At 51.7% G+C, this 23,965-nt stretch overlaps 1 protein-coding gene across 3 annotated transcripts in view; it reads left to right on the forward strand.

Annotated features, from left to right (window-relative positions):
* The first annotated feature begins 5,747 nt into the window (after positions 1 to 5,747).
* Positions 5,748 to 23,965, forward strand: part of kifc3 (kinesin family member C3) — a 43,288-nt gene continuing 25,070 nt past the window's right edge. The window contains exons 1-8 of one of the 3 annotated variants that reach the window (XM_075468723.1): positions 5,748 to 6,422; positions 7,169 to 7,289; positions 11,855 to 11,997; positions 13,754 to 13,892; positions 13,980 to 14,059; positions 15,374 to 15,439; positions 15,552 to 15,695; positions 21,438 to 21,698. In XM_075468723.1, coding sequence (XP_075324838.1) covers positions 6,120 to 6,422; positions 7,169 to 7,289; positions 11,855 to 11,997; positions 13,754 to 13,892; positions 13,980 to 14,059; positions 15,374 to 15,439; positions 15,552 to 15,695; positions 21,438 to 21,698 — 1,257 coding nt within the window. In that variant the 5' untranslated portion in view covers positions 5,748 to 6,119. The remainder of the gene's footprint in view (positions 6,423 to 7,168; positions 7,290 to 11,854; positions 11,998 to 13,753; positions 13,893 to 13,979; positions 14,060 to 15,373; positions 15,440 to 15,551; positions 15,696 to 21,437; positions 21,699 to 23,965) is intronic. The other 2 variants (XM_075468707.1, XM_075468715.1) reach the window with 2 other exon arrangements.

The raw sequence follows: 23,965 nt of genomic DNA on the forward strand, positions 1-23,965 counted from the left end.
GGTTATTTTCACAAAATAAAATACCCGTTGCCTTTTATCATAGGGAAAGCCATTACCATACAATTGGTGCTTTTGTTTTGAAAACAGGAAGTGAACCTACCCTCGTTGTAGCTAGCTTGAAACTGCCGTTTTGACAGGAAATGACGATCGGCGACGTCACGTTACGTTGCATCTTGGGTAGTTTGAGTATGAGTAGTAACCTCATGATGCATACCCAACATTTAGGAGAATCTAGTATGCATCCGGGAACTTCTCGCTTACTCAAACTCGCATACTAACTCAGAAAGGTAGTAGGAGAAGTATGCGGTTTCGAACACAGCCAATGGCTGCAAGGTGCCCAGGTGCTGTGGCTGCAGAACCAGCCCAGATCATCAGCCCTCCACCACCGTGCTTGACAGCTGGTGTGAGGTGTTTGTGCTGATATGCTGTGTTTGGTTTCCTCCAAACGTGCTGCTGTGCATCATGAGCAAACATCTCCACTTTGGTCTGGTCTGTCCGAAGGACATTGTTCCAGAAGTCTTTGGTGGTTTGTTCAGATGCAGCTTTGCAAACCTAAGCTGTGCTGCCATGTTCTTTTTAGAGAGAAGAGGCTGCAGCCCTTCCAAACAAGCCAAACCTGTTCAGCCTTTATGGAGCTGCTCAGACTGCCTCTGTGTTCTGTCCCATAAATAATGACACAATATGTCCTGATGCATAAAACTGAAGCTGCAGAGGACTTTGTTTTTCACACGACTTAATCATCTAATCCCTTCTTAAATCATGTCTGCAGTCTGAGGAGTGTCTGATACGAGCTGGAACATGTTCCCAGATCCAGAGCCGTCTGACGGGTTGTTGATTGTTCGTTCTGTCAGGATGGACCTGGTGGCTCCTTCAGGCTGGGAGGGAACTCACCTGTAACTCACCATCTTATCAGGATCTATCAGGATCTCCTTTAAAGAAGCCTGCTCTGTTCCTCCACCTGTCTGATGTCTGGTGGGTTTGACCAGAACTGGAGCCATGTTAGCATCACCTCTGCAGACAGGTGGCGCTCTCACAGCGAGGGCTGCTGCCTGAAGGACAACTGTGATTAAAGTGATTTATTTTCTCCTGTCGGCCGTTTTATGGCTTTAAGGTTTGAATGTCCCAGAAATGTGGAAATCTGCAACTTCTGCTCTCTGACAGTGTGGATCTGCAGCTTCTGTGGTCGGACGAGAGTTCTGGACGGGTTCCCTCCTGATGATCCGAGGTCTCACGGGTAATGGCGTCGATTCACATGCAAGCACATCAGTCCTCATGAATCTGCGGGTCAGAACCGGTCGGGTAAATACCTGCTCCTTATCGGCCTTTGATTGGCTCCCGTTCTTCTTCTACGACAGAGAGCTGCGATGCGTTCTTCTTCTATGACAGAGAGCTGCGACGCGTTCTTCTTCTATGACAGAGAGCTGCGACGCGTTCTTCTTCTACGACAGAGAGCTGCGATGCGTTCTTCTTCTACGACAGAGAGCTGCGATGCGTTCTTCTTCTACGACAGAGAGCTGCGACGCGTTCTTCTTCTACGACAGAGAGCTGCGACGCGTTCTTCTTCTACGACAGAGAGGTGCGACGTGTTCAGCACGTTCTTCTTCTACGACAGAGAGCTGCGACGCGTTCTTCTTCTACGACAGAGAGCTACGATGCGTTCTTCTTCTACGACAGAGAGCTGCGACGCGTTCGGCGCGTTCTTCTTCTACGACAGAGAGGTGCGACGTGTTCAGCACGTTCTTCTACGACAGAGAGCTGCGACGCGTTCTTCTTCTACGACAGACAGCTGCGACGTGTTCGGCGCGTTCTTCTTCTACGACAGAGAGCTGCGACGTGTTCGGCACGTTCTTCTTCTACGACAGAGAGCTACGATGCGTTCTTCTTCTACGACAGAGAGCTGCGACGCGTTCTTCTTCTACGACAGAGAGCTGTGACGCGTTCTTCTTCTACGACAGAGAGCTACAACGCGTTCTTCTTCTATGACAGAGAGCTGCGATGCGTTCTTCTTCTATGACAGAGAGCTGCGATGCGTTCTTCTTCTGACAGAGAGCTACGATGCGTTCTTCTTCTACGACAGAGAGCTACGATGCGTTCTTCTTCTGACAGAGAGCTGCGATGCGTTCTTCTACGACAGAGAGCTACGATGCGTTCTTCTTCTACGACAGAGAGCTACGATGCGTTCTTCTTCTACGACAGAGAGCTGCGACGCGTTCTTCTTCTACGACAGAGAGCTGCGATGCGTTCTTCTTCTACGACAAAGAGCTGCGATGCGTTCTTCTTCTACGACAGAGAGCTACGACGCGTTCTTCTTCTACGACGGAGAGCTGCGACGCGTTCTTCTTCTGACAGAGAGCTGTGACGTGTTCGACGCGTTCTTCTTCTATGACGGAGAGCTGCGACGCGTTCTTCTTCTACGACGGAGAGCTGCGACGCGTTCTTCTTCTATGACAGAGAGCTGTGACGTGTTCGGCGCGTTCTTCTTCTATGACAGAGAGCTGTGACGTGTTCGGCGCGTTCTTCTTCTATGACAGAGAGCTGCGACGTGATCGACGCGTTCTTCTTCTACGACGGAGAGCTGCGACGCGTTCTTCTTCTATGACAGAGAGCTGCGACGTGTTCGGCGCGTTCTTCTTCTACGACAGAGAGCTGCGATGCGTTCTTCTTCTACGACAGAGAGCTGCGATGCGTTCTTCTTCTACGACAAAGAGCTGCGATGCGTTCTTCTTCTACGACAGAGAGCTACGATGCGTTCTTCTTCTGACAGAGAGCTGTGACGTGTTCGGCGCGTTCTTCTTCTATGACGGAGAGCTGCGACGCGTTCCTCTTCTACGACGGAGAGCTGCGACGCGTTCTTCTTCTACGACGGAGAGCTGCGACGCGTTCTTCTTCTACGACAGAGAGCTGCGACGCGTTCTTCTACGACAGAGAGCTGCGACGCGTTCTTCTTCTATGACTGAGAGCTGCGACGTGTTCGGCGCGTTCTTCTTCTACGACAGAGAGCTGCGATGCGTTCTTCTTCTATGACAGAGAGCTGCGACGTGTTCGGCGCGTTCTTCTTCTACGACAGAGAGCTGCGACACGTTCTTCTTCTACGACAGAGAGCTGCGATGCGTTCTTCTTCTACGACAGAGAGCTGCGACGCGTTCTTCTTCTACGACAGAGAGCTGCGACGCGTTCTTCTTCTATGACAGAGAGCTGCGATGCGTTCTTCTTCTATGACAGCGAGCTGCGATGCGTTCTTCTTCTACGACAGAGAGCTGCGACGCGTTCTTCTACGACAGAGAGCTGCGATGCGTTCTTCTTCTATGACAGAGAGCTGCGACGTGTTCGGCGCGTTCTTCTTCTACGACAGAGAGCTGCGACACGTTCTTCTTCTATGACAGAGAGCTACAACGCGTTCTTCTTCTACGACGGAGAGCTGCGACGCGTTCTTCTTCTACGACAGAGAGCTGCGATGCGTTCTTCTTCTATGACAGCGAGCTGCGACGCGTTCTTCTTCTATGACAGAGAGCTGCGACGCGTTCGGCGCGTTTTTCTTCTACGACGGAGAGCTGCGACGCGTTCTTCTTCTATGACAGAGAGCTGCGACGTGTTCGACGCGTTCTTCTACGACGGAGAGCTGCGACGCGTTCTTCTTCTACGACAGAGAGCTGCGATGCGTTCTTCTTCTACGACAGAGAGCTGCGACGCGTTCTTCTTCTATGACAGAGAGCTGCGATGCGTTCTTCTTCTATGACAGCGAGCTGCGACGCGTTCTTCTTCTATGACAGAGAGCTGCGACGCGTTCGGCGCGTTTTTCTTCTACGACGGAGAGCTGCGACGCGTTCTTCTTCTACGACGAAGAGCTGCGACGCGTTCGGCGCGTTTTTTCTTCTACGACGGAGAGCTGCGACGCGTTCTTCTTCTACGACGAAGAGCTGCGACGCGTTCTTCTTCTACGACAGAGAGCTGCGACGCGTTCGGCGCGTTCTTCTTCTACGACGGAGAGCTGCGACGCGTTCTTCTTCTACGACAGAGAGCTGCGACGCGTTCTTCTTCTATGACAGAGAGCTGCGACGCGTTCTTTTTCTACGACAGAGAGCTGCGACGCGTTCTTCTTCTATGACAGAGAGCTGCGACGCGTTCTTCTTCCATGACAGAGAGCTGCGACGCGTTCTTCTTCTATGACAGAGAGCTGCGACGCGTTCTTTTTCTACGACAGAGAGCTGCGACGCGTTCTTCTTCTACGACGAAGAGCTGCGACGCGTTCGGCGCGTTTTTTCTTCTACGACGGAGAGCTGCGACGTGTTCTTTTTCTACGACGGAGAGCTGCGACGCGTTCTTCTTCTACGACGAAGAGCTGCGACGCGTTCGGCGCGTTTTTTCTTCTACGACGGAGAGCTGCGACGCGTTCTTCTTCTATGACAGAGAGCTGCGACGCGTTCGGCGCGTTCTTCTTCTACGACGGAGAGCTGCGACGCGTTCTTCTTCTATGACAGAGAGCTGCGATGCTTTCTTCTTCTACGACGAAGAGCTGCGACGCGTTCTTCTTCTATGACAGAGAGCTGCGACGCGTTCGGCGCGTTCTTCTTCTACGACGGAGAGCTGCGACGCGTTCTTCTTCTATGACAGAGAGCTGCGACGCGTTCTTCTTCTATGACAGAGAGCTGCGACGTGTTCTTTTTCTACGACGGAGAGCTGCGACGCGTTCTTCTTCTACGACAGAGAGCTGCGACGTGTTCGACGCGTTCTTCTTCTACGACGGAGAGCTGCGACGCGTTCTTCTTCTACGACGGAGAGCTGCGACGCGTTCTTCTTCTACGACGGAGAGCTGCGACGCGTTCTTCTTCTACGACGGAGAGCTGCGACGCGTTCTTCTTCTACGACAGAGAGCTGCGACGCGTTCTTCTTCTACGACGGAGAGCTGCGATGCGTTCTTCTTCTACGACAGAGAGCTACAACGCGTTCTTCTTCTATGACAGAGAGCTGCGACGCGTTCTTCTTCTATGACAGAGAGCTGCGACGTGTTCTTCTTCTATGACAGAGAGCTGCGACGCGTTCTTCTTCTATGACAGAGAGCTGCGACGCGTTCTTCTTCTATGACAGAGAGCTGTGACGCGTTCTTCTTCTACGACAGAGAGCTGTGACGCGTTCTTCTTCTACGACGGAGAGCTGCGACGCGTTCGGCGCGTTTTTCTTCTACGACGGAGAGCTGCGACGCGTTCGGCGCGTTCTTCTTCTACGACGAAGAGCTGCGACGCGTTCTTCTTCTACGACAGAGAGCTGCGACGTGTTCGGCGCGGTGGTGCTACCGAGGAAAAGAAGCAAGTTTCACTCCACAAATAATCAGATTTAGAGATTAGAACCAAGTAGATTACTTTAATTGATGGAGTGAAATCGGAGCTGAGTCCTGAGGACAGAAACCGGTGCTTCAGGGTGAAGCCAGAATAATCCCGAGCTGTGGTCACCTGACCCCCTTATTCAGATGGGGCGCACCCAGGTGGGTTGGTCCAGTTCTGTTGGTCAGCGGCTGATCTCGCAGGTTCAGTGTCATGATGAACAGTTTAATGACCTGTTGGTGCCCAGAACCCAACCAGAACCAGCAGCTTCTTAAGGAGCTGCAGTGAGAGTTGCTCATTCAGCTCTCCGGTCGGTTCTCCGGCCCGCGGTCAGCGGGGGGTTAACAGGCCATCTGCTCCGGGGATTATCGGCTTACCTTCCCACTGGGGTCATCCTGTCCTGCTGCTCCAGGATCTGGTGTTTCTAAGCCGGCTGCCGGGGAGCTGGACCGGCTCCTGACTCCAGGTCAGCCGATGGCAGCAGCAGGACTCGGAGCAGCTGGCGGACCCGGTCCCGAGCGGATGGGTGGACGGTAGCATGCTGGGCTGGGTGGGAACGCTGATCAATAAGGGCTGGCTGGACCGACAGCGCGGCGTCCATCCCGCGGAGAGGAAGAGCCGCTGTGGACCGGTAAGAAAGGACAGAGGGGCTGTTGTTCGATAGGTGGAGGCGGCTCGGAGGTCGGAGCTGTCGGGTCAGTGCTGGACATTTAGATCAGGAGACTGTGGGTCATCGTGTTGGTGTTCCGTCCCTGATGGACGGGAAGTAGATTCAGCAGCTGGAGTCAGAGGCTTCATCTGATGGGTCTGATCCTGTTGTTACAGGAAGGTTATCTCAGAGAGAATGTAGAATATTATTTGATCACCGCCAACACCGTGTATGGTGAGGGCGGGGCTTTACTGACCTCCTCTAGGGACGTCGTGAGTCGGTGGGGGGAATACTTCGAGGGCCTCCTCAATCCTACCGACACGCCTTCCGATGAGGAAGCAGAGTCGGGGAGCTCGGACGTGGGGCCTCCCATTTCTGGGGCCAAGGTTGCCGAGGTGGTCAAAAAGCTCCTCTGTGGCAAGGCCCCGGGGGTGGATGAGCTGTTGCTTCACCCGGTCGGTAACACTCAGAACTGTGACGTAGAAATGAATGAAGGCAGAAGTTATCGAATGTGAAAGAAATTAAGTTTTCATTGAAGCTTCTTAGATGGATCCAGATGTTAAACAGATGGAGCCAGATGTTAAACAGATGGAGCCAGGTGTTAAACAGATGGAGCCAGATGTTAAACAGATGGAGCCAGGTGTTAAACAGATGGGGCCAGGTGTTAAACAGATGGAGCCAGATGTTAAACAGATGGAGCCAGGTGTTAAACAGATGGGGCCAGGTGTTAAACAGATGGGGCCAGGTGTTAAACAGATGGGGCCAGGTGTTAAACAGATGGAGCCAGATGTTAAACAGATGGAGCCAGATGTTAAACAGATGGGGCCAGGTGTTAAACAGATGGAACCAGATGTTAAACAGATGGGGCCAGGTGTTAAACAGATGGAGCCAGATGTTAAACAGATGGAGCCAGGTGTTAAACAGATGGAGCCAGGTGTTAAACAGATGGAGCCAGGTGTTAAACAGATGGAGCCAGGTGTTAAACAGATGGAGCCAGGTGTTAAACAGATGTTAAACAGCAGGATTGTTTCAATAAACCCATAAAATTGGTTAAAAATGCTCGTTTTTCATCCTGGCTGCTCACCGGCCTGCATCTGTTTGGTTCGGCCTCTGTTGGCCGGTTTGACCCGAACACGAGCATCGGCACCAGAACCAGCAGATGGTTTCAGTTCTGACTCTTTGTCCGTCTCTGTGTCTCCAGCCGGTCCAGCGGTCCAGCGCTCTGCTCAGCCCGGCGGTCATGTTCAGCACAAGAAAGACCTGGGACATTGGCCACGCCCCCTGCCTGCAGGAGCTCTGGAAGAAGGACCTCTCATTGGACGGTGAGTCTCTGACTCAGAGGAGGAAGGTTAGATGGGGGAGGGAGGGAGGGAGGGAGGTGAAAACTCCAGCGTGGCTGCATTTTTTTCATGAGTGTGCAGCGAGGAAAGCAGGTGAGTCACACCTGGGAGCGTGAGACTGTCAGAGGCACCAACAGGTGAGCTGAAAACATTCCTTCACTTTGTGTTTGCTTGTGTTTCTGCCGGCTCAGCACTGCTGAGTCCCAGCAGACGGATCAGGTGGACAAACACTGGAGCTATTGTCCGAGCCGGTGCTGCTCAGACCCGGCTTCCTCCAGAAGAACGCTCCTTTGTGTTAAAGTTTAGTTTCCAGCTGAAAGCTGAGGTTCGATCAGAGGAAAGCTGCAGCAGGTGGAACGCTCATGTTGAGCCCAAACACGAAACCTGCTGCCTCAGCACGTCAAACCGCCCGCTGGTTGGACCCGACGTGCACGCCTGACGGGACAGATTCTGAAAAGATTCTGAAACGCATCAAAACTTCAGTTCTGCTTTGAGTTGAGTTTTCTGTCCAAAGGAGGCACACGTGGGGGTTAAACAGCATGAATGGATGGAGTTAGCATGTGTAAGCCCTGCGAGAGATGAACCGCAGAACCGCAGAACCATCAGAACCATCAGAACCATCAGAACCATCAGAACCATCAGAACCTCAAACAGCGAGCTGAGTCGTCCCGTTTTTACAGCTCAAAGCTGAGTCAGCGCCTCTGAATCTGTCTGAAACTGAATCTGCTGCATCCAACACGAGCCGAGGGGAACCGGGTTCAGTCCAAACGGCCCAGTTTAGAGGTTCTGAGGTGGATCTTCTGCAGGTTGAGGCTTCGCTGGGGCTTCACGGGTCAGAGGACGAGTCCCGGACACTGAAGCTGCGCTTCGGACCGGTTCATCCCACAGATTTGGGTTTGGGACGGTTCTGTTCTCCCTTTACATGCCTCCTCTGGGTAAAATCATCAGGAAACACGACACATATGTTCACTTCTATGCTGACGACACTCGGCTCTCTTTCTGGATAAAACCCGATGAAACGATTCATTCCTGAACCCTCAGAGACTCGTGTTGGAGTCACTCCCCACCTGCTGCTGCTGCTGCTCATAAATGCTGTGCTTATATCACGTGCACACGCCTCTTTTTCACGTGCACACGCCTCTTTTTCATGTGCACGGCTGACCCCCTGTTTCCTCTTGTGGAAACCCAGCTGAGTGTGGTTCACAGAACCTGTTTATGGACCGCTTTTGATCGGTCTGCCATCGGTTCTGATCTGCTGCTGAAGATTCAGACCTTTTTATTTCAGAATTCTGATAAATCTGCCGAATGTAAACGGACTCATTTGGAAATGAACTGAAAATACGTCTGAAGTTGTTCTTCAGAGTTGGACGAAGGTTTGGGGCTGAAAAAGGAACTTGTTTCAGCTTCAGAACCGCTGAAACTGAAGTTTAAAAGGGTTTAGTCCTGAGACGATGACCCGTTTGATTCTGTCAGTACGAACAGTTCAGTCTTTAAAACGAATTCTGATTCTGAAAAATCCCCAAATGTCTGAAAGTAGGAATCAAACCTGCTGATAACCCGTCTGATCGGATCAATAAATGTTGATTTAAAATCTAAAACCGACCGTCTAAAGAAACAGATTTCTGAGCTTCCTGATCAGAACCTGGTGGTTCTGGGTCAGAAGTGTGAACCTGATCAGGTTATTGATCGAATGTAAATCTTCTGTGTGATGAAGACGAGGCCCCCTGAAACAAAGACCTGACTGTCAGAACCGAACATTTAACCTCGGATCAGAGAAGGCGGAACAGGAAGGAAACTAAATGCACCCATACCCTCTTCTTCCTCAGCCTTTGGAACGTGTGCAGAATGTGCTTTCCATGGTCTGTTTGAACAGTGCTCGGACGTCCCAGGAACAGATGTGGTCCTGAAGGCTTTTCTGCATCAATGCTGCCATCCCAGAAGTGGAAATGAGCTTTGCTCATTGGGGCACTGATCTAAGCCCCTCCCACCCCAGAGCCTGGCTGCTGACAGCAGGCTGGATGCTGCTTCTGCTATTTATTTATTTATTTATTTATTAGTTTATTTGACAGGGACAATACATTCAGACATGGTTACAAATCAAAGCTTGTAGCTGATGTGATGCATACAGAGTATAGCAACAAGTGCTAATTTACAACTCCCGTCCCTGGTTAGGCTTTTCTCTGCTGACACGAGACCTAAAATAGACATTAATTTGCATAAGAACATTAATCTATAAATACAACAGTGCAGTTCAAACTTTCATCTCATTCATTCACTCTCACATTTTTACAAGTGAGGACAGTTTTGGTTTGTTTTAAGCCAAAATTTAAGTTTAAAGGTGAACAAGTTAAACTCACTGATGGACTCACAGTGTTTCTGTCTCCGGACTCTGGGACAAACCAACTAAAGGACTTTTTTTTTTTTTTTAAGGGTTCTGAATAGAGTTCAGGGTTAAAGGCCTGGGAATGTTGTATATCAGCAGGGTCCCCACAGAGATGGAAACATACACGTGTTTGTGTGAGTTAAGTCTGATTAATGCTCAGATTTTCTCCACAAAGTGCAGATTGTTCTCAGAACTGAGGCCTCATGCACTGAGAGACACACACACACACACACACACACACACACACACACACACACACACACACACTGAGCAGGTTAATGTGTCAGCAGCCGTTATCAGCTGTTATCTGGTCGGACTGGTTTCCACGGCGATCAGGAGGAGTGCCGGTTTACTGAGCAGAAGAACTGGAGCTCAGACCCAGTTCAGGGGAAGAATGCAGGCTGTTGCCCTTCAGCAAGCTCAGTAATCACTGATCATTCATTAGTTTCAACACGCTTTGTCCTCAAATACTCTAAAGAGCAGCTTTCCAGCAGCTGGAGCCGCTTTCCAGCAGCTGGAGCCGCTTTCCAGCAGCTGGAGCCGCTTTCCAGCAGCTGGAGCCGCTTAGCAGCAGCTGGAGCCGCTTAGCAGCAGCTGGAGCCGCTTAGCAGCAGCTGGAGCAGCTGGAGCAGCAGCTGGAGCAGCTGGAGCAGCTTTACAGCAGCTTTACAGCAGCTGGAGCAGCTGGAGCAGCTTTACAGCAGCTGGAGCAGCTGGAGCAGCAGCTGGAGCAGCTGGAGCAGCTTTACAGCAGCTTTACAGCAGCTGGAGCAGCTGGAGCAGCTTTACAGCAGCTGGAGCAGCTTTACAGCAGCTGGAGCAGCTGGAGCAGCAGCTGGAGCAGCTGGAGCAGCTTTACAGCAGCTTTACAGCAGCTGGAGCAGCTTTACAGCAGCTGGAGCAGCTTTACAGCAGCTTTACAGCAGCTGGAGCAGCTTTACAGCAGCTTTACAGCAGCTTTACAGCAGCTGGAGCAGCAGCTGGAGCAGCAGCTGGAGCAGCTTTGCAGCAGCTGGAGCAGCTTTACAGCAGCTGGAGCAGCTTTACAGCAGCTTTACAGCAGCTGGAGCAGCTTTACAGCAGCTTTACAGCAGCTGGAGCAGCTTTACAGCAGCTTTACAGCAGCTGGAGCAGCAGCTGGAGCAGCTTTACAGCAGCTTTACAGCAGCTGGAGCAGCTGGAGCAGCTTTACAGCAGCTGGAGCAGCTGGAGCAGCTTTACAGCAGCTTTACAGCAGCTGGAGCAGCTGGAGCAGCAGCTGGAGCAGCTGGAGCAGCAGCTGGAGCAGCTTTACAGCAGCTTTACAGCAGCTGGAGCAGCTGGAGCAGCTTTACAGCAGCTGGAGCAGCTGGAGCAGCAGCTGGAGCAGCTGGAGCAGCTTTACAGCAGCTTTACAGCAGCTGGAGCAGCTGGAGCAGCTTTACAGCAGCTGGAGCAGCTTTACAGCAGCTTTACAGCAGCTGGAGCAGCTTTACAGCAGCTTTACAGCAGCTGGAGCAGCAGCTGGAGCAGCTTTACAGCAGCTGGAGCAGCTGGAGCAGCTTTACAGCAGCTGGAGCAGCAGCTGGAGCAGCAGCTGGAGCAGCAGCTGGAGCAGCAGCTGGAGCAGCAGCTGGAGCAGCTTTACAGCAGCTGGAGCAGCTTTACAGCAGCTTTACAGCAGCTGGAGCAGCAGCTGGAGCAGCTTTACAGCAGCTGGAGCAGCTGGAGCAGCTTTACAGCAGCTGGAGCAGCAGCTGGAGCAGCAGCTGGAGCAGCTTTACAGCAGCTGTAGCAGCAGCTGGAGCAGCAGCTGGAGCAGCTTTACAGCAGCTGGAGCAGCTTTACAGCAGCTGTAGCAGCAGCTGGAGCAGCAGCTGGAGCAGCTTTACAGCAGCTGGAGCAGCAGCTGGAGCAGCAGCTGGAGCAGCTTTACAGCAGCTGGAGCAGCTTTACAGCAGCTGTAGCAGCAGCTGGAGCAGCAGCTGGAGCAGCAGCTGGAGCAGCAGCTGGAGCAGCTTTACAGCAGCTGGAATGCTTCTTATTTCAGGTGAACCTGTCGTTCAGACTCACTTTATCTGTTAGTCTTTTTTTCTCTTGTTGTTGATTCACTAAATGTTGTTGATGTTCAGTAAATGTTCGGTTTCCCTTCATGCTGTAACCGGGTCGCTCTGTCTCTCTGCAGCGAGCTCAGTGGACTTTCTGATGAGTGATGGTGAAGACGAAGGCTCCTTCCTGTCTCTGCCCACAGCCCCCTTCTCACAGCGCCCCCTGGTGACCGCCGAGCTCACCGACACAACCGCACCGAGCCAGCAGCTGCTCATCCAGGTAAGGAAACAGGAGACCACTAAGAGACCACCACTGCTGACCTCTGACCCAACTGAGGTAGCAGAACACAGAACCAGAATCGTGCAAAGAAAACTAAGGCTGTTCGAAACTACATACTGCATACTACATACTACATACTGCATACTGCATACTGCATACTCATTAATCAGACAGTATGCAGAGCGTTTACCCACAATGCCTTTTGGCTCCTGCCCGAGCCGAAATCAGCCGGCCTGAAGCTGATTTCTCTTAAAGGGGAACTCCGGGGCATTTGAAGCGCATTTCCATTGCTAGAGGTTACATGCCCAGTAATATTGTTGTAATGTTTTAAATACTTGAACGCAGTTTTTCTAGAGAAGACAATTGTTTTGTATATGGGAGTATCGTCCATCGACTCTTTTGGGCTTTCACATCCGCAAGCATACCGACAAGAGGTAAGTTACATGCTGTTTATAAAGTTGTTTTGTAACGTCCCCATGCCAGTAATGTGAGAACCATGCATATGGTTTTGATGGTAAGGCTTGTGACTTTATTGTCGGATGGTTTATAAAGTGGTGTGACGTTTCTGCTGTGTGCAAGTTGTTGTTTTACGTGGAAGGGTTAGCGCTTGCCCCTTAGCCACCACGTATTAGCCTCGCATGACAGGCTGCGCAAACAGCGCGATCGCCGCACAGGGAGCGCAGATTTGCACCTGTCTGTGTCCTACCGTCAGTATTTGACAACCTCTAGCAATGGAAATGCGCTTCAAATGCCCCGGAGTTCCCCTTTAAGCTCTAAACTCTGTAAACTTTAGCAACATTTGAAACATTTTCAGGAGAGAAAGTAGTCGTTTAGATCCCCAACGTGTTGAAAACCTGACAAAATACCGGCTGTTTACAATTTTGTTCCCACGAATTCGGCGCTACTAAAGCTAGCCGCAGTGAGCTAACGCACTTCCGGTTATTTTCACAAAATAAAATACCCGTTGCCTTTTATCACAGGGAAAGCCATTACCATACAATTGGTGCTTTTGTTTTGAAAACAGGAAGTGAACCTACCCTCGTTGTAGCTAGCTTGAAACTGCCGTTTTGACAGGAAATGACGATCGGCGACGTCACGTTACGTTGCATCTTGGGTAGTTTGAGTATGAGTAGTGACCTCATGATGCATACCCAACATTTAGGAGAATCTAGTATGCATCCAGGAACTTCGCGCTTACTCAAACTCGCATACTAACTCAGAAAGTTAGTATGAGTAGTAGGATAAGTATGCGGTTTCGAACACAGCCAAAGTCTGTTTGAAAACATGCTTAGTAATATTTGATCAAATGAAACACTGGATGCAGGTTGCAGCTCTGACGATCCTTTACCTGTTAAAAAAGGCGGAGCCTCAGTTTTTCTGCAGTAACTCAGCTTGTCTTTTCCCCACATTCACCTTTTTCCTTACATCTGTCTGTTCAGATTTCACCTTCTTCTTTGTTGTTGTGTCTCTCTCTGGTCCATTTTTCCACGCCGTCCTCTCTCTCTGGTCCATTTTTCCACGCCGTCCTCTCTCTGGTCCATTTTTCCACGCCGTCCTCTCTCTCTGGTCCATTTTTCCACGCCGTCCTCTCCTGCAGAGAGTCACCTGGTCCTGCTGGTGGACTCCTGCCCATGTAAAAACCTTCATTCTTCTTCTGTCTGTAGCGTCCCCGCCCCTCTCAGTCTGTCGTTTTCAGCTCACATTTCAAACAGAATCTGGAGCACAGATGCTGTAACATATGTTTCTGTGTGTTCAGACTCTACAGGACAAAGTGTGTGAGTTCCAGGCTCGTCTGCGCTCGGAGGAAGTCGCCCGTCACCTGCTGGTGCAGCAGCTGCAGCACAGCGTCCAGCAGAGGGCGGGCGGAGGCGAGGCGCAGCCGCCTTCGCCCAGCGGTGAGACGCCGTTTGTTTCATATCCAAAGGAACGTTCTGACCAGAGGAAGCAGGTGGTTGATGCAGTTCAATGTGACGTGTGTTCAGGTGCGAGGTCGTTGCAGCCCGGCGAGGATTACTTCAGCTGTGTAGAGGAAGAGCAGCTCGTCACTCGGCTGCGCACACAGGTACGTCCACAGGTGTGTTCGTCCACAGCTGGGTCTTTAAATCTTCTCTCCCTGCAGCACATCTTAATGTTTCTGTCGCACCCAAAGATGTGATACTGCAGCATCTTTCCCTGATTCCTAATCAGGATCCAGATGTTTATTCTGTGTCAAATCAAATTTATCTGTAGCACATTTCATGTCCAAACAGTTCAAAGTGCTTCACATAAAATAAAAGCATTGCAACCTTTAAAAATATATAAAAGAATATAAAGAGAAACAAATAAAATAATTTAAATTAATTTAAAAACCAGCAACAGTCCAGATAAGTTCAAAGATATCGTGCAGATTTCATGCATAGACACATGAGAGCAGAAATGTTTTTAACCTGGATTTAAAAATGTCTCCATTTGGTGAAAGTTTAATCTCCACTGGCAGTTAGTTCCACTTGTTTGCAGCATAACAGCTAAATGCTGCTTCTCCATGTTTAGTCTGGACTCTGGACTGGACCAGCTGACCTGAGTCCTTGGATCTAAGAGCTCTGCTGGCTTTATATTCTCTGAACAGATCACAGATGTAAACCATCAGCAGGCTTTTAAAATCTATTCTGTGACTGACTGGAAGCCAGAGTAAAGATTTTAAAGCTGCTGTGATGTGTTCAGATCTCTTAGTCCGGGTTAAAACTCCAGCAGCAGCGTTCTGGATGAGCTGCAGATGTTTAATCAGAACCATGAAAACACGTCAGTCGGACTGAAACCAGACCAGAACCGAAGAGGACCCAGCTGGGTTTGGGTCCCTCCTGCATGGAAACACCCAGCTGGACTCAGCTGCTCTGTTCAGGCTCCAAACTTCCAGTAAAAACAGTATAAAGTGTTCATTAATCCGGCTGAACTCCCCATAAAGCTGCTCTGAGTCACATGTTTTTCATCAGGTTTCCTCTCAGACTTCAGAATCCTTCTCAAACAGGTTTAACAGACGATAAAACATTTGGGCACAAAAACACAAGTAAAAACTAATTAGTTAATTAGTCTGAACTTTTATTTAAGAGTCTTAAAGAAATGATGCTCAGAGTCTTTACTGTTCAGAACCAACCGTAGAACCAGTTTAAGTAGTTCTGGGGCCACAGAAAAACTCTGATAGAATCTGTAACTGGCTGTTTCTGCAGTCTGAACATGTGCATCACCTCTAAGCTGAGATTAGTCTTTGAAAACTTGTGTAACGCAACATTTTCCCAGCTGCTGTTCATCCGTCAGCTTGATTTGTGCTCGTTGCGTCACACATAAAACCAGTCGGACCCGTCCGGTGTTTGTAGACGTAACGAACCTGGTTTGTTTGCAGGTGGAGGAGCTGGAGCAGAAGCTGTTGGATCAGACTCAGGAGGTGGAGAGACTCCGCTCTGAACTGGTGAGGCAGCCTGAGGAGCATCCCAGCCTCAGGGTGAACACAGCACACACACATGGGCCTCAGATTGGGTCTGATTCAAAGTGATTCAGGTGTGTGTCCTCCCGTCCTTTAGGGGGCGACGGACCTGGAGAAGCAGCTGGAGCTGCTGCTGGTGGAGAACGAGCGTCTGAAGCAGGAGCTGAAGTCATGCCGGAGCTCAGAACTTCAGAAGCTGGAGGCGGCTGCAGCCGTCTGCAGCCACTGCCCCCACAGCCAGGTGAGCTCACAGGTGTACAGATGGTCCCAGGGTCAGAGCTGTCCCAGGGTTATAACTGTCCCAGGGTCAGAGCTGTCCCAGGGTTAGAGCTGTCCCAGGGTCAGAGCTGTCCCAGGGTTAGAGCTGTCCCAGGATCAGAGCTGTCCCAGGGTTATAACTGTCCCAGGGTCAGAGCTGTCCCAGGGTCAGAGCTGTCCCAGGGTCAGAACTGTCCCAGGGTCAGAGCTGTCCTAGGGTCAGACCTGTCCCAGGGTCAGACCTGTCCTAGGGTCAGAACTGTCCCAGGATCAGAGCTGTCCCAGGGTTATAACTGTCCCAGGGTCAGAACTGTCCCAGGGTTATAACTGTCCCAGGGTCAGAGCTGTCCCAGGGTCAGAGCTGTCCCAGGGTTATAACTGTCCCAGGGTCAGAGCTGTCCCAGGGTTATAACTGTCCCAGGGTCAGAGCTGTCCCAGGGTTATAACTGTCCCAGGGTCAGAACTGTCCCAGGGTCAGAGCTGTCCCAGGGTTATAACTGTCCCAGGGTCAGAGCTGTCCCAGGGTTATAACTGTCCCAGGGTCAGAGCTGTCCCAGGGTTATAACTGTCCCAGGGTCAGAACTGTCCCAGGGTCAGAGCTGTCCCAGGATCAGAGCTGTCCCAGGATCAGAGCTGTCCCAGGGTTATAACTGTCCCAGGGTTATAACTGTCCCAGGGTCAGAGCTGTCCCAGGATCAGAGCTGTCCCAGGGTTATAACTGTCCCAGGATCAGAGCTGTCCCAGGGTCAGAGCTGTCCCAGGGTTATAACTGTCCCAGGGTCAGAGCTGTCCCAGGGTCAGAGCTGTCCCAGGGTCAGAACTGTCCCAGGGTTATAACTGTCCCAGGGTCAGAGCTGACCCAGGGTCAGAGCTGTCCTAGGGTCAGACCTGTCCCAGGGTCAGACCTGTCCTAGGGTCAGAACTGTCCCAGGATCAGAGCTGTCCCAGGGTTATAACTGTCCAAGGGTCAGAACTGTCCCAGGGTCAGAACTGTCCCAGGATCAGAGCTGTCCCAGGGTTATAACTGTCCCAGGGTCAGAACTGTCCCAGGGTCAGAGCTGTCCCAGGGTCAGAGCTGTCCCAGGGTCAGAGCTGTCCCAGGGTTATAACTGTCCCAGGGTCAGAGCTGTCCCAGGGTCAGAGCTGTCCCAGGGTTATAACTGTCCCAGGGTCAGAGCTGTCCCAGGGTCAGAGCTGTCCCAGGGTCAGAGCTGTCCCAGGGTTATAACTGTCCCAGGGTCAGAACTGTCCCAGGGTCAGAGCTGTCCCAGGATCAGAGCTGTCCCAGGATCAGAGCTGTCCCAGGGTCAGAGCTGTCCCAGGGTTATAACTGTCCCAGGGTCAGAGCTGTCCCAGGGTCAGAGCTGTCCCAGGGTTATAACTGTCCCAGGGTCAGACCTGTCCCAGGGTCAGAGCTGTCCCAGGGTTATAACTGTCCCAGGGTCAGAGCTGTCCCAGGGTCAGAGCTGTCCCAGGGTCAGAGCTGTCCCAGGGTCAGAGCTGTCCCAGGGTCAGAGCTGTCCCAGGGTTATAACTGTCCCAGGGTCAGAGCTGTCCCAGGGTCAGAGCTGTCCCAGGGTCAGAGCTGTCCCAGGGTTATAACTGTCCCAGGATCAGAGCTGTCCCAGGGTTATAACTGTCCCAGGATCAGAGCTGTCCCAGGGTCAGAGCTGTCCCAGGATCAGAGCTGTCCCAGGATCAGAGCTGTCCCAGGATCAGAGCTGTCCCAGGGTCAGAGCTGTCCCAGGGTCAGAGCTGTCCCAGGATCAGAGCTGTCCCAGGGTCAGAGCTGTCCCAGGGTCAGACCTGTCCCAGGGTCAGAGCTGTCCCAGGGTCAGAGCTGTCCCAGGGTTATAACTGTCCCAGGGTCAGAGCTGTCCTAGGGTTATAACTGTCCCAGGGTCAGAGCTGTCCTAGGGTCAGAGCTGTCCCAGGGTCAGAGCTGTCCCAGGATCAGACCTGTCCCAGGATCAGACCTGTCCCAGGGTCAGACCTGTCCTAGGGTCAGAACTGTCCCAAGGTCAGAACTGTCCCAGGGTTATAACTGTCCCAGGGTCAGAGCTGTCCCAGGGTCAGACCTGTCCCAGGGTCAGAGCTGTCCCAGGGTTATAACTGTCCCAGGGTCAGAGCTGTCCCAGGGTCAGAGCTGTCCCAGGGTCAGACCTGTCCCAGGGTCAGAGCTGTCCCAGGGTCAGAGCTGTCCCAGGGTCAGAACTGTCCCAGGATCAGAACTGTCCCAGGGTCAGAGCTGTCCCAGGGTCAGAACTGTCCCAGGGTCAGAGCTGTCCCAGGGTTATAACTGTCCCAGGGTCAGAGCTGTCTCAGGGTTATAACTGTCCCAGGGTCAGAGCTGTCCCAGGGTTATAACTGTCCCAGGGTCAGAACTGTCCCAGGGTCAGAGCTGTCCCAGGATCAGAGCTGTCCCAGGATCAGAGCTGTCCCAGGGTTATAACTGTCCCAGGGTTATAACTGTCCCAGGGTCAGAGCTGTCCCAGGATCAGAGCTGTCCCAGGGTTATAACTGTCCCAGGATCAGAGCTGTCCCAGGGTCAGAGCTGTCCCAGGGTTATAACTGTCCCAGGGTCAGAGCTGTCCCAGGGTCAGAGCTGTCCCAGGGTCAGAACTGTCCCAGGGTTATAACTGTCCCAGGGTCAGAGCTGACCCAGGGTCAGAGCTGTCCTAGGGTCAGACCTGTCCCAGGGTCAGACCTGTCCTAGGGTCAGAACTGTCCCAGGATCAGAGCTGTCCCAGGGTTATAACTGTCCAAGGGTCAGAACTGTCCCAGGGTCAGAACTGTCCCAGGATCAGAGCTGTCCCAGGGTTATAACTGTCCCAGGGTCAGAACTGTCCCAGGGTCAGAGCTGTCCCAGGATCAGAGCTGTCCCAGGGTTATAACTGTCCCAGGGTCAGAGCTGACCCAGGGTTATAACTGTCCCAGGATCAGAGCTGTCCCAGGGTTATAACTGTCCCAGGGTCAGAGCTGTCCTAGGGTCAGACCTGTCCCAGGGTCAGACCTGTCCTAGGGTCAGAACTGTCCCAGGATCAGAGCTGTCCCAGGGTTATAACTGTCCAAGGGTCAGAACTGTCCCAGGGTCAGAACTGTCCCAGGATCAGAGCTGTCCCAGGGTTATAACTGTCCCAGGGTCAGAACTGTCCCAGGGTCAGAGCTGTCCCAGGGTCAGAGCTGTCCCAGGGTCAGAGCTGTCCCAGGGTTATAACTGTCCCAGGGTCAGAGCTGTCCCAGGGTCAGAGCTGTCCCAGGGTTATAACTGTCCCAGGGTCAGAGCTGTCCCAGGGTCAGAGCTGTCCCAGGGTCAGAGCTGTCCCAGGGTTATAACTGTCCCAGGGTCAGAACTGTCCCAGGGTCAGAGCTGTCCCAGGATCAGAGCTGTCCCAGGATCAGAGCTGTCCCAGGGTCAGAGCTGTCCCAGGGTTATAACTGTCCCAGGGTCAGAGCTGTCCCAGGGTCAGAGCTGTCCCAGGATCAGAGCTGTCCCAGGATCAGAGCTGTCCCAGGGTCAGAGCTGTCCCAGGGTTATAACTGTCCCAGGGTCAGAGCTGTCCCAGGGTCAGAGCTGTCCCAGGGTTATAACTGTCCCAGGGTCAGACCTGTCCCAGGGTCAGACCTGTCCCAGGGTCAGAGCTGTCCCAGGGTTATAACTGTCCCAGGGTCAGAGCTGTCCCAGGGTCAGAGCTGTCCCAGGGTCAGACCTGTCCCAGGGTCAGAGCTGTCCCAGGGTCAGAGCTGTCCCAGGGTTATAACTGTCCCAGGATCAGAGCTGTCCCAGGGTTATAACTGTCCCAGGATCAGAGCTGTCCCAGGGTCAGAGCTGTCCCAGGATCAGAGCTGTCCCAGGATCAGAGCTGTCCCAGGATCAGAACTGTCCCAGGGTTATAACTGTCCCAGGGTCAGACCTGTCCCAGCGTCAGAGCTGTCCCAGGGTTATAACTGTCCCAGGATCAGAGCTGTCCCAGGGTCAGAGCTGTCCCAGGGTTATAACTGTCCCAGGGTCAGAGCTGTCCTAGGGTCAGAGCTGTCCCAGGGTTAGAGCTGTCCCAGGATCAGACCTGTCCCAGGATCAGACCTGTCCCAGGGTCAGACCTGTCCTAGGGTCAGAACTGTCCCAAGGTCAGAACTGTCCCAGGGTTATAACTGTCCCAGGGTCAGAGCTGTCCCAGGGTCAGACCTGTCCCAGGGTCAGAGCTGTCCCAGGGTTATAACTGTCCCAGGGTCAGAGCTGTCCCAGGGTCAGAGCTGTCCCAGGGTCAGACCTGTCCCAGGGTCAGAGCTGTCCCAGGGTCAGAGCTGTCCCAGGGTCAGAACTGTCCCAGGATCAGAACTGTCCCAGGGTCAGAGCTGTCCCAGGGTCAGAACTGTCCCAGGATCAGAACTGTCCCAGGGTCAGAACTGTCCCAGGATCAGAACTGTCCCAGGATCAGAACTGTCCCAGGGTCAGAGCTGTCCCAGGGTCAGAGCTGTCCCAGGGTCAGAACTGTCCCAGGATCAGAACTGTCCCAGGGTCAGAGCTGTCCCAGGGTCAGAGCTGTCCCAGGGTCAGAGCTGTCCCAGGGTTATAACTGTCCCAGGGTCAGAACTGTCCTAGGGTCAGAACTGTCCCAGGGTTAGAGCTGTCCCAGGGTCAGAGCTGTCCCAGGGTCAGAGCTGTCCCAGGGTCAGAACTGTCCCAGGGTTAGAGCTGTCCCAGGGTCAGAGCTGTCCCAGGGTCAGAGCTGTCCCAGGGTTATAACTGTCCCAGGGTCAGAGCTGTCCCAGGGTCAGAGCTGTCCTAGGGTCAGAACTGTCCCAGGATCAGAGCTGTCCCAGGGTTATAACTGTCCCAGGGTTATAACTGTCCCAGGGTCAGAGCTGTCCCAGGGTCAGAGCTGTCCCAGGGTTATAACTGTCCCAGGATCAGAGCTGTCCTAGGGTCAGAACTGTCCCAGGGTCAGAGCTGTCCCAGGGTTATAACTGTCCCAGGATCAGAGCTGTCCTAGGGTCAGAACTGTCCCAGGGTCAGAGCTGTCCCAGGGTTATAACTGTCCCAGGATCAGAGCTGTCCTAGGGTCAGAGCTGTCCCAGGGTCAGAGCTGTCCCAGGGTTATAACTGTCCCAGCGTCAGAGCTGTCCCAGGGTCAGAGCTGTCCCAGGGTTATAACTGTCCCAGGGTCAGAGCTGTCCCAGGATCTGAACTGTCCCAGGGTCAGAACTGTCCCAGGGTCAGAACTGTCCCAGGGTCAGAGCTGTCCCAGGATCTGAACTGTCCCAGGGTCAGAACTGTCCCAGGGTCAGAGCTGTCCCAGGGTCAGAGCTGTCCCAGGATCAGAGCTGTCCCAGGGTCGGAGCTGTCCCAGGGTCAGAACTGTCCCAGGGTTATAACTGTCCCAGGGTTATAACTGTCCCAGGGTCAGAGCTGTCCCAGGGTCAGAGCTGTCCCAGGGTCGGAGCTGTCCCAGGGTCAGAACTGTCCCAGGGTTATAACTGTCCCAGGGTTATAACTGTCCCAGGGTCAGAACTGTCCCAGGGTCAGAGCTGTCCCAGGGTCAGAGCTGTCCCAGGGTCAGAGCTGTCCTAGGATCAGAACTGTCCCAGGGTCAGAGCTGTCCCAGGGTCAGAGCTGTCCCAGGGTTATAACTGTCCCAGGGTCAGAGCTGTCCCAGGATCTGAACTGTCCCAGGGTCACACCTGGTTCTGACCCCGTTAAACCCCGCCCCCCTTCCTGCCGCAGGATGCCGAGGCCCTGCGGAGGGACGGGTCCCGCTGGGAGCACCAGGCCCGGCAGAGGGAGCACCGGCTGGCCGAGCTGGAGCGGCAGCTCCTGGAGAAGAGCTCCCGGGTGGAGGCGCTCCACCGGCAGCTGGACGACAGCCGCCGGCAGCTGGAGGAGTCCAGGCGGAGGCAGGTGGAGGCGGAGCAGAAGCTCTGCTTCCGTCTGCGGGAGTGCGAGGACGAGCTCGCCAGGCAGGCGGGGGCGCCCCCCAGAGTCAAGGTGAGGGTCCGCCACACTTCCAGGTTTCTGTCATGGTTCATGTGGAAGCTTTCAGACCGATTTTAGATTTCACTTCAGCGGCCGGCAGAGATGAGAACCTTCGGATCCGTAGATCAGGTTTCAGAGTTTTTTAGAGTTTTCTGTCAATCTGGATCATTGAATTTAGATGAAGAATGATCAGATTCCTTCAGTCAGGATTAAACCCAGAACACAGAGAAGTTTAACTTCTGATCAGGAGGTGTTTCAGCTGTTTGTTTCAGCTGTTTGTTTCAGCTGTTTCAGCTGTTTCATGTGTTTGTTTCAGCTGTTTCAGCTGTTTCATGTGTTTGTTTCAGCTGTTTGTTTCAGCTGTTTGTTTCAGCTGTTTCAGCTGTTTGTTTCAGCTGTTTCAGCTGTTTGTTTCAGCTGTTTGTTTCAGGTGTTTGTTTAAGCTGTTTCAGCTGTTTGTTTCAGCTGTTTCAAGTGTTTGTTTCAGGTGTTTGTTTCAGGTGTTTCAGCTGTTTGTTTCAGCTGTTTGTTTCAGCTGTTGGTTTCAGGTGTTTCAAGTGTTTGTTTCAGCTGTTTGTTTCAGGTGTTTGTTTCAGCTGTTTCAGGTGTTTGTTTCAGGTGTTTCAGCTGTTTGTTTCAGGTGTTTGTTTCAGGTGTTTCAGGTGTTTCAGGTGTTTGTTTCAGCTGTTTCAGCTGTTTCAGGTGTTTGTTTAAGCTGTTTCAGCTGTTTGTTTCAGCTATTTCAGGTGTTTGTTTCAGTTGTTTCAGGTGTTTGTTTCAGCTTTTTCAGGTGTTTGTTTGAGGTGTTTCAAGTGTTTGTTTCAGTGGTTTCAGGTGTTTCAGCTGTTTGTTTCAGCTGTTTTAGGTGTTTCAGCTGTTTCAGCTGTTTGTTTCAGCTGTTTGTTTCAGCTGTTTGTTTCAGGTGTTTGTTTAAGCTGTTTCAGGTGTTTGTTTCAGCTATTTCAGGTGTTTGTTTCAGGTGTTTCAGCTGTTTGTTTCAGCTGTTTGTTTCAGGTGTTTCATCTGTTTGTTTCAGCTGTTTCAAGTGTTTGTTTCAGGTGTTTCAGCTGTTTGTTTCAGCTGTTGGTTTCAGGTGTTTCAAGTGTTTGTTTCAGGTGTTTGTTTCAGCTGTTTGTTTCAGGTGTTTGTTTCAGCTGTTTCAGCTGTTTGTTTCAGGTGTTTGTTTCAGGTGTTTGTTTCAGCTGTTTCAGGTGTTTGTTTCAGGTGTTTGTTTCAGGTGTTTGTTTCAGCTGTTTCAGGTGTTTGTTTCAGGTGTTTGTTTCAGGTGTTTGTTTCAGCTGTTTCAGCTGTTTCAGGTGTTTGTTTCAGGTGTTTGTTTCAGGTGTTTCAGCTGTTTGTTTCAGGTGTTTGTTTCAGGTGTTTCAGCTATTTCAGGTGTTTGTTTCAGCTGTTTCAGCTGTTTCAGGTGTTTGTTTAAGCTGTTTCAGCTGTTTGTTTCAGCTATTTCAGGTGTTTGTTTCAGTTGTTTCAGGTGTTTGTTTCAGCTTTTTCAGGTGTTTGTTTCAGCTGTTTCAGGTGTTTGTTTCAGGTGTTTGTTTCAGGTGTTTGTTTCAGCTGTTTCAGCTGTTTCAGGTGTTTGTTTCAGGTGTTTGTTTCAGGTGTTTGTTTCAGCTGTTTCAGCTGTTTCAGGTGTTTGTTTCAGGTGTTTGTTTCAGGTGTTTCAGCTGTTTGTTTCAGGTGTTTGTTTCAGGTGTTTCAGCTATTTCAGGTGTTTGTTTCAGCTGTTTCAGCTGTTTCAGGTGTTTGTTTAAGCTGTTTCAGCTGTTTGTTTCAGCTATTTCAGGTGTTTGTTTCAGTTGTTTCAGGTGTTTGTTTCAGCTTTTTCAGGTGTTTGTTTCAGCTGTTTCAGGTGTTTGTTTCAGGTGTTTGTTTCAGGTGTTTGTTTCAGCTGTTTCAGCTGTTTCAGGTGTTTGTTTCAGGTGTTTGTTTCAGGTGTTTCAGCTGTTTGTTTCAGGTGTTTGTTTCAGGTGTTTCAGCTATTTCAGGTGTTTGTTTCAGCTGTTTCAGCTGTTTCAGGTGTTTGTTTAAGCTGTTTCAGCTGTTTGTTTCAGCTATTTCAGGTGTTTGTTTCAGTTGTTTCAGGTGTTTGTTTCAGCTTTTTCAGGTGTTTGTTTGAGGTGTTTCAAGTGTTTGTTTCAGTGGTTTCAGGTGTTTCAGGTGTTTGTTTCAGTGGTTTCAGGTGTTTGTTTCAGGTGTTTGTTTCAGCTTTTTCAGGTGTTTGTTTCAGCTTTTTCAGGTGTTTGTTTCAGCTGTTTCAG

This window comes from Odontesthes bonariensis, chromosome 1 (genome assembly GCF_027942865.1).
Source record: "Odontesthes bonariensis isolate fOdoBon6 chromosome 1, fOdoBon6.hap1, whole genome shotgun sequence".
Lineage (NCBI taxonomy): Eukaryota > Metazoa > Chordata > Actinopteri > Atheriniformes > Atherinopsidae > Odontesthes > Odontesthes bonariensis.